This window comes from Belonocnema kinseyi, chromosome 4 (assembly GCF_010883055.1).
Source record: "Belonocnema kinseyi isolate 2016_QV_RU_SX_M_011 chromosome 4, B_treatae_v1, whole genome shotgun sequence".
Taxonomy (NCBI): Eukaryota; Metazoa; Arthropoda; class Insecta; order Hymenoptera; family Cynipidae; genus Belonocnema; species Belonocnema kinseyi.
The window spans coordinates 112,777,834-112,788,183 of record NC_046660.1 but is presented as its reverse complement, the minus strand read 5'-3'; the positions used below and the strand labels follow the sequence as shown (position 1 = coordinate 112,788,183).

The following is a 10,350-nucleotide window of genomic DNA, read 5'->3' as shown; positions in this document are numbered from 1 at the left end:
GTTTTTAAATTTTCTGCAGTTTACCTTTTTTACATACCTAGATGTCAAAAAAGCCTACCCAATTTTTTCAAATTTTAATCACTTATTTTCTAAGAGAAAATCGCCTCTGTTTACCAGTCACTGAAATGGATTACAAAAAAATTGCCAAGACCCAAGAATAAAAATTGGATGTACAGCGAATTTTAAAATTTTTAATTGAGATTATCTTTAACTTTGTGATATCAAAAATTTCCATACACATTTCTTTTTAATAATACTGTAGGAAAAAATCAACAAGATCGAGCGCCGAAATTATAATTAGAGCAAATTTTCTGTAATTCTATGGGGACGGCTGAAATACCTCGAAAAATAAAATTCCCGACTCGGTAAAACTCTCTGTCCCAAAAAATACAATTCCAAAACTAATAAAATTCCTGAACAGTTTATAATATTAACGAATTTGAAAATTCCCAAATAATAAGACTCCCCAAATAAAATTGTTTTTTAATCAATATTAATTATTTATTAACCCTACGATAATAAAATATTCTTATCAGATAAATTTTTGTTTAATATTTAAAGTATTAAAAATTATTGTTTGAATTTAAAATTAAAATTATACAAAAATTTTACAAACAAATTAATATATAAAAACACGTGTTTTTAAATTAACATTTCGATTTTTCAGAAAAACTTTTGTGATTTAAAAAATACTATATACATTTTCACCCAAAATAACTTATCCAGAAATATATTTTGTTTTAATTATTATTTTAAATTTAAACAATAATGTTTAAATTCTTCAAACATTTAAAAAAGTTGTTTCTTTGGTATAAATATTTGATTATTTCAATTAAAAAAAAAAATTGTCAAAAAAATGCTTTCAGCACTTGTTTATCTTGAAATGTCTTTCTATAATACTTTTTTTTTAAATTAAAAATATGATTTTTCGAGAACATTTTTTTTATAATTAAAAAAAGACTGTACCGAAAACCAGGATCAAGCTTCAAATCAGAAAAAATTCAGCGATACATACATGTCAAACTTTTCTAACCTCAAACAGTTTTTCTACTGCTTTACCGTCATATTTTACGAAGAAAGAGAAAACAAGAATTCGACTTCGTAGTACGATGAGGGCAGCACCTCGATAGGGCAGAAAATGTGATGTCCTATATACATAATAACCCACTCCGACGCCCCGTACCGCATCTACGTTTATAATATCTTTGGTTTAGTCCGCATAAAGCTGATAGAATGACTTTCTTATATTAGCAGAAACTTTTAAAAAATATTGGGAAGAATAAAAAGCTGGGGTTTTCTAGAAACTGTATTTTTATTTCTTAAAGTATGATGAAAAAATTTAAGATTTCATGGTAAATGCCACCTTTTCATTTTTCCCAATATTTAAACAAAGTTTCTGCTAATAGAAGAAAGACATCATATCAGCTTTGGGCGGGTTAAACCATTTTTTTAGGCCGGGAGAATTATATTTTAAAATAAAAATTCATTGATGAATTATTCTCGCAAACGATGCAAAATATCGCAAAAGGCCAAGGGGTTATTTTTATAGGAATTTTAGATCTGAAAAGTTTAATCTAAAATAAATTTCATATCTTTCGTTTACAAAAAGAATTAGAAAATCTGATATGAAAAAAAATTCTCTAGGCGACAAAAGTTATTTAGCCCGCACAAAACTCACAAGTTATCTTTATTATGAGACTGACGTTTTTAAACGAAATTGGCAAAAATATATAATTGTGAGGTTTTTTTGAAGCAACTTTTCATATTTTTAGAAAAAGTACCGCTATTTCATTAATTTTGAAGCTTTTTTTATAGTTTTCAATGGGTTCCAAAGTAAGATAATAAACGCTGTTTTAAATCAGAAAGAAAACGATAGGTATCTCATTCAGATCCAAAGTTAATAAAGATTAAAAAAGCAAGTCAATTGAAGAAGAAGTAAGCCAAGCTTCTTTTTGAATAAATCCAAACCCCCATAATTGAAACCAATTTAGCTTACCTTCAGTTCCTTGACTGATCCACTTAGTTTGTAGGTTTTTTAAAGTATGTTATTAAGGTGTGAGTTTTAGAAAAATATAATGAATTTATGGATTTTGCCTATATTTACTTATTCGTTTAAACTTTTCACCCCCCCCCTCCCCTCCACACACACTTTTTACACGTGTATTTTGATTTAAAAAATGTATTTTATTCTTTGGTAACAATAAATTATGTAATAAACATGTATTTGAATTACAGAAATATTTGCATGCAACAATTTTGATAGGCTTGTTATATTCAGCCAAAAAAATTTCTCGTTCTTAAAAGTTGAATTAATAACATTCAAAATTGTTTAATTCCTCATTTATAATACTGAAGAAAATATTAAGATAATATTAAATTTTCCAATTTCGTTATTTAACTTTCTAAAATGTCTTTATATCATAATTTTATTTTGCAACATTTTTTATTATAATATTTCGTTTTCTTTTAGGATTTTTATTTTTTCACATACTTATTTACACACGTTTAATACGTATTGTTAATGACAACCAGTTGTGAAGTTATAATTTTAATAATTTGATGTTCAAATTTCATTAGAATAAAGCCATATATAATAAATATAAATTGTTAAACGCGTTTAAATGTTGCTTGCAATATGTAACATTTTGAAAATCCAGCGATATATAGGACTTTTAAAATAATCTTTTTCCAATAATCTTTTTACACTTCAATGACTTTCATATTTTTTCAATATTAATTACCCATCAAAGAATTGCTGGTCTCATGTTTTTAAACTGAAACGATCTGGAATGTTTTTATTTAATATTTATTATTGAGTATTCCACAAGAACAATGCTTTTCCAGAGGACGATTGCCGCGCCGCCCGGCGGATTAGTACACCCGCGAAGTGGTGGAACTTGTAAGCCACAACTACTTTTCTCAGTAGTCTGATAGGGTTGGTATATACCAGCTCCATGCATCGCCCCCACTTTTCTGTTCTCTTAGCATCCGGAGGGGTATCGTAGTTCAAATAAATCCAATAGAGGGTGCTCCGATCAGGTCAGCCTGTTTTTTGCATCTTTTGCATTGTGTTGTATTGGCAAAACCGGTAAATTTCCTATTAAAAGTGATTTATTTGAGAAAAATGTGTACAATTGAAAGTTTAAATTATAAGAACTTGTAGCCGAGTAAATTATTTATTGTGTTGAGAGTTTTTTCTAATTGCTAGTGCAAAATAATGTAATTAAAGTGTGTAGCTCTGGGTTGTACGTCTGGCTATACCAGCAATTCGTTCATTTTTTTCTTGTGCTAAAAGATCCCAAAGAAATTAAACGGTGGAATTTTAAACCAAACAGAAGAATTCTCAACTAAAATGATGAATTTTTAACCAAAAAGATTAATTTTAAATTAAAGAAGATATTTTGAAAAAAATATTAAAATTTTAAACTAGAAAAAAATCAATTTTTAACAGAATATGAACTAGTTACATTTTTAGTAAAAAAAAAGTAACTTTCATCTTAACAGATGAATTTTCAACTAAAATGATGAATCATCAACTGCAATAGTTAAATTTTAAACAAAAATGAGGTTTTAACTGAATAATGAATCTTCAACTGAAACAGTTAAACTTTCAACAACAAAATATGTTTTACTAAAATAAATCAATTAGCAATCAAAGCTTAAATAATTAAGTTTCAAGTTAACAAAGTCAATGTTGAACCAAAAAATACGAATTTTAAACTGAAAAGACTATTCTTCAACCAAAAATTGAACCATTGAATTCTCTTTAAACAAATTAATGTTCAACCAAAAAATGAATTTTAAATAAAAATGATCAATCTTCAATTTAAAAAAATTAATTTTTAACAAACGAGTTATTTTTCAAATAAGTAAATTTATGTTTAACCTAAAAGATGAATGTTTAACTAAAATGATGAATATTTCATTGGTAAATACTTAAATTCTCAACCAAAGAGAAGAATTTTTAAATAATATTAACTTTCAAAGAAAAAACCCATTTTCTACCAAAAAAGTCGATTTTTTAACAACATACGCGAATTGTTCACGAAATAAATAAATTTTTAATTTAAAAAGACGAATTTACATCCAAATTGTTGAATTTTGAACTATAAAAGGTCAATTTTCCACCCGAAATCGGTCAATTTTATACAGGAATATTAAAATTTTTAGATAAAAAATTTGATTTTCGACAAACTAGTTACATTTTTAAAAAGAGATGAATTTTCAATTAAAATGATAAATCTTCCAACAAAATTAATTTTTAACAAAAGAGTTCAGCTTCTAACCGTAAGTAATTGAATTTTCTAAAAAAAGATAAATTCTTAACGAAAAATATTTTAAAAATTTTGTATTGTAATTTAGAAATAGTTCCTTTTCGAAAGAATACTTCTACTCTAAAAACTACTTGAATTCTTTTTTTTTAATTCTCTTTCTATGTCAAAAATTTCCTGTCCCAAGGGAAATTTAATTTCTTTACTGAAATTCCCTGTCCTATAATAAAAACAATAATTATTTTCAATCATATGCTCTGAAACTGTAGACAAAGTAAATTAACTATTTATTAATTCAATTTCCGGTCCTGATTATAAACAAATTATATATAAATATATATTTTTTAGAGAGTGGAAATGTCTAGATGAATTGATAAAAGAGTATATTATAAGGCTAATGATTAATGTTTAAATATTGTTATTGCTATTATTATTATTAGTCAAGTAATATTATCAATCAATTTTTTTAATTTGGAACAATTACAGTTTTTTATAAAATTATTTAATTAATTACGTTAGCGAAATAAACAATGGAAAAATTTGAATAAAATTCAAACTGTTTTCAGAATACTCATCCTTATATTCAATTTTCCTAATATTAAATTACATTTTTTGATGCATTTTTTGGCTAACTAGTTATAGCTGTTCTTATTGTTGCTGAAAAAGATAATATTCCTTTTATATTCATAAAAAGGTATCAAGTTTTTAATGAATTTTTGTAATTTTGCTATACATAACAATGGAAAAACAGACTTACCTGATCGGAGCACCATCTACTGGATTTGTCTGAACTACGATACCCTTCCGGATGCTAAAATAACAACTACTACATACACATACACTGGCGATGCATAGGGCTGGTATATACATTGCATTTTGCAAGTTAGATTGCTCTAAGCTGACGGTTCCTACACGAATTTGAAATTTCACCTTTAAACAAATATTTATATTGTAGAAGAGCATAAAACATGATTTATTTCACTTACAGCAATTTATTTGCTTTTATCGCGCGACACAAGACATCAACACCGGATAAGAATAAAAAAACACTATGACTGACAAAACGACTTTCCTGTAAATTTTCGGGAAACTGCCTGTCTGCACCGGGCAGTCAGCAGGGTTGGTAAAGTATAATACTCCACGTATTGTCCGTGGTTTTCTATGCTTTGACTTATATTACGTCCGAATGCAAACTTTCAGTGCGCATGCGTCAATTTTGAAAAATACCTATATAATTTATTTTTCATGATGTGGGTCGTGGTTGCAGTGTTTGCTTTTCAAAATTTTCATTGCAGTAAATTGTAAAATAAATTTATGGAGGGAGTAGGACTAAAGGAAAAATGTTAAACAAATTGTCCTGCAAATTCATGTAAGTCGAGAAAGAAAAAATCAAACGACTCTGCGAAAGTTTTCTGCCCTTTCTTCCGCTCGAAAAAAAATCCTTATGATGTTGGGCATTTCTTCTGAGTCCAGGGATAATTATTATTAAAAATTACTATAACGCTTTCTACAGAATTATTAATAATTATTATATTTAAAATTAGGTTATGTACTTGTTAACACTGATGACACTCATTTTGCTAGTCGGCCATCTTGAAAACATAACTTAAGAGGAGTTTTCTACTGTTTTCGACATATATTACAGCACAAACGTATTATACGTAGAAAATACTCGAGTTACGCGTAACTGACCAACCCTGGCAGGCAGGCAGAGGTGTGACAGTACCATGAGGGCGCTTTCACACGATTGCAAATCAGCAGATTGCATGCAGAAGCAAAGATTTCCCTAGAGTGAAAGAGATGGGAACTGAATCTTCTGTTATCTATCTCTTTCACTCCTGCAAACTTTCTGCATGCAATCTGCTGATCTGCAATCGTATGAAACCGGCGTCAGCGGCCCAGCCAAAGATGTTCGAAAAGGAAAAGAAGAATTCCTCGATCCTCTTTCTCTTTTTATTTCATATTCCACTTTTAACGGCAGAGACACCGGTCTTAAATGTTAATCTTCATGGGCAATGACACGATTGGATTTTTGTAATTTCAAAACAATTTAAAAATGAAAGCGAAATGAAGATAAAATAATTCTTGATATCGTAGTAAATTTTATGTTGAGCCAAAAAATCGCACAATTGAAAGTTTTATTTATTCGAATAAAAAGTTAATCTAACTAGAAAATGAATGTTTTTATGGGAAACCAGCATTATACCATCATTAATCTTACCTTTGACAGATGCCATTGGAAGATACGGCATTAGCATGACTAGGCGTTTGTTTTCTGATGCTGAAAGTTGAAGAAAGCTGACGCTCTTTCTAGAATCCTACTTATGGATGGTAAAAGATCTATAAAAATGGTAAGTACTTTTGATACAGTACGAGCATGTTTGTCTACTCTCCTGTTTTGAGTTTAAATTTCTACTACACAACTACAAAACACAAGTAAATGCGTTTACCCACCTGTTTGGCGATAGAATTTCCTTCTAGATAATTCCTGTTTTTACAGTTCGAGTTCCTTTTTCAAGAAAGTTCCAAGATCGTTCCTTCATAAATAACTTGATTGTGCACCCTTTCCTGTAACCTCAAATAGTCCTGTACATTTCATGTTAGTGTGTTAATCGCCCACGTAATCACCTGTTTGTTGATAAACGTCACCTGGAATGTCCTTGATATTGCTCGTATACAATATGTTTAAACATATTTTTGAACAGCGTGAAGACAAAACCATTTCCTTTTTTGATAATAAATGAATTAGTATTGGCTTTTTGCTATCATAAAAAAATACTGTAACATAGCTTAGTACCGCATGAAAAGGGCCCTTATGGTTAGTATGGAGTTACGTATAGAATCAATGCCCGGATAAATTCCCCGTCATTTTAAGCTCAAGGGAAGCCCTTCAGGATAAGAAAAGGCGCCGGAGCATTTTTGAAGATGAAATTTCGAAAAACTTCTTTTCGACAAAAATGTTTCATCCCACACTCAATCCTGAAAATAATAAGAACAAATATAAATATCTCCTTAACTAGAAGCGACCATAAGTGCCCTTTTCATGCAGACACCAAGATGTTTTCTGAATATACGTTTATTTTTCTCGCACTAAAATATACATTTTAAACTAACTCAGTAGAATATTTCGATTTAAATTTAAATTTGATACAATTTATATTTTTTTTACAAGAATTGTAGAACGGGATATAGAATATTTTTTAAGGAGTGGGAAGAGCCGTGGCAGTGTTTGCAAACATGTTTGAATTTTAATTTTTTAAACAAATATTTTTAAACAAAATTTCATTGTGCATCATATTCCTTACGAGAAAAAAGTTCTGACTTTCTTCGTCTTTTCTAACTTCAACTTGCCCTAAATAATGAACTATTTAAAGTCTTCATTTCAAAATTTAAACAATTATGTGTCAAATGATATTATAGGTAATAGAGTATTGAAGTTTATCTTCTGTCTCACCAAAAAAAGTTATTAATCTTTTTCTGGGTTCCATAAAGACCGTTTTAATATTTTCAGTCGCAAAGTCTATCGACTTAAGTTTATGCAGACAAAAACCTCCAGATGTTGAAATGTTTAGTAGAATCAGTGAAAGTTTCTGCAAAGCTTTACTTCAGTCGAACTAGCGGTTGATGATGTACGAAGGTTTTATTATTTTGCGCGGTGCCACTAGATTGAACTGGATTTTGTGGCATATTTATTATCTTTTCTTTTAGTCAGTTTCTAATCTTCAGGATATGATTTTCCTTGCCTCCTTCTTTGTCTCCTGTGCACGGTTTTTTTTTGAAAATGTAAACATTGAAACGTAATAAACAAAAAGGTCGATTATAAAATTTTGAAAATATAAGAGTGGGGGAGAGGGGGGTTCATATTTTATGAAAAACATATAACATATTTTTGACTGTCCCCTAATAGTTGCGATCATCGAAAGTTTATCACCAAATAGGCCAAAAACCACCTTGAAAAAAACTTTTTTGAGAGATTTTAAATTTTTCATTATAAATTAAAGACGACTTTGATTGCTACTAACTCAAATTTGAAAAAATATTATCTTTTTTTGCATAAATAAAAAAGTTTTAAAAAATACCGAAAATTTGGCATTTGCATGTGATCCTAACCTTTTAAATTGGTTGCAAATTTACCTACGTAACATTACATTAAACAATTGCAATAATATTCTAAACAATCATTTAAATCATTATGCAAGTTTGCAACTTTATTATAATTTTGCGAACCTTCAAATTGGTTGCAAATTTAAAGTTCGTATTAGAGAACGAAATTATGCGTACTATTTCATTTGCAGAAATATTAATTATTTTCGTGCGCTTATTGAATAAAATGTATTTTTTTAATCATGTTCCCGACCTTTGACGGGGTTGTAAATTCACATTGTTCATTAAGGAAGTACGTTTTACGTAACTGCAAAGTTTAAAAAATATTACATTTTTTTCTCTACTGACTGGCCTAAAAAATAAGAGAAACTTCTTTAACCAAAGCATGTAGTACTTTTTCACCGTATTAAATAAGTAAAACACTTTTTTTGCTCAAATGTTTTGTTTTGGGTTCTGATTAAAATTTTAAATTTGCTAGAAATGACCACGACGCGTTCCGGAAATATTGTTGAAAACGTTTTAAAAAATCGTGTTTGCTTAGAGCTTAGAATGACCGACTCCATTTTATTTTAAAGCTAAATGTTCATAAACAAAATTAAACGTGAGAAAATGTCAAAAAAGTTCAAAAAGAGAAAATCTGCATTTGAACTCGTTAATTTTACGGAAAAACTCGGGAAAAACGTTTCGGATAGCCTCAATTAGGCCGTAAGTTATGGCCTCCTAAAGTTGATCACTATCACTGTTGACCTATTTTTCAGAGAAAATTACTCGTATTCAGTTTTTTCGAAATATGTATTTCAATTTTGATTAAAGCTACGTTAATGATGCCAGAAAAGAAGCTGTAGTGTAGGAAATTATCCGTAAATCTGAAAAATCTTTTCACCTCCATAGGTTATTCATGCACATACTAGTATATGTACTGCGACCGTATTTGAGTATTTTGATTACCTATATGCATCTGTAGTTCATGACAAATAAACTTTTTTACATTCTCATCAAGAGAAGGTATTAGATTTGTGTAAAATTTGACCCCCCTCGTTTTTGTCAAATGTTCACGTTTTGAGACCCTCTGAATCCGAAAAGCAGGTTTTTACGAATGTGCCTGGCTGTGCCTGGCTGTGTGTGTGTGTGTGTGTGTGTGTGTGTGCGTCTGCAGATTTTTAGTTGTTTGCACGATAACTTTCGAAAGAATTGACAGATTCGATTGACCTTTGGTATACTCTTTTAGTGTCCTAAAATCAAGATCAAATTCGTTAGCCAACTATTTTGGGTGAAAATTCAAAAACTGAGCGTATTTTGAAAATTTTTGAGACCTTTTTTTTTAAATTCAAAAATTGTCTGTACGGATATTCATAGTATTCAATCAGACGAATAATTTATCGTGATGACTTTTTTTATAAAACCAAAATTTATCACAGTTATAGCATTTACAAAATTAAAAAAAAAATCAACATTTTAAGCCAAATAACGCATGATATGAAAAAATGTCAAGAGAAGAAAAATGTTTCTTTTCCAATGTCCTACAAGATGGTTTAAAAATCTTTTTGATTTTTCTTAAAAAATTGAAAATTCAAATTTTGACAACAAAAAAAGAATAAAAAATAAAAAATTACATTTTGCGGTTAAAATGGGTAAAATAATGACTGAACAAAAATTGTGCTTTTCAAAAAGATCTATAAATTTGTTATAGATAACTTTTTGATAGCACGTGTATTTTCTGTTTTAATCGTAAAACACGATATTAACAATAAAAAATCAGCCCGCTGTGTGGGCACATTCTCATCACAACTTATGTTTTTTAATTTCTTTTTCGTCTCATGTGTAGGTTTTCAAAAAATCGACCTTTTTTTTTAATATTCTTAATGCTATTTTTCACCAAAAAAACCAAAAACAGAAGCATCAAAATCTTATTCATGGCAAATTAATGTATTTTTACATTCTCATCAAGAGACAGTATTATATTTGTGTAGAATTT

At 29.0% G+C, this 10,350-nt stretch overlaps 2 protein-coding genes across 2 annotated transcripts in view; one reads left to right on the top strand and one right to left on the bottom strand.

The window, feature by feature from the left end:
- The window catches only part of LOC117171427, a 201,874-nt gene extending 196,527 nt beyond the window's left edge, over nucleotides 1–5,347 (bottom strand). The window contains exons 1-2 of the mRNA XM_033358739.1: nucleotides 5,258–5,347; nucleotides 5,029–5,179 (exon numbers count right to left, since the gene is read on the bottom strand). Of these exons, the coding sequence (XP_033214630.1) occupies nucleotides 5,029–5,141 (113 nt within the window). The 5' untranslated portion in view covers nucleotides 5,142–5,179; nucleotides 5,258–5,347. The remainder of the gene's footprint in view (nucleotides 1–5,028; nucleotides 5,180–5,257) is intronic.
- A 929-nt stretch (nucleotides 5,348–6,276) lies between these two features.
- The window catches only part of LOC117171982 (transcription factor MafK-like), an 8,705-nt gene continuing 4,631 nt past the window's right edge, over nucleotides 6,277–10,350 (top strand). The window contains exon 1 of the mRNA XM_033359687.1: nucleotides 6,277–6,622. Coding sequence (XP_033215578.1) covers nucleotides 6,596–6,622 — 27 coding nt within the window. The 5' untranslated portion in view covers nucleotides 6,277–6,595. The remainder of the gene's footprint in view (nucleotides 6,623–10,350) is intronic.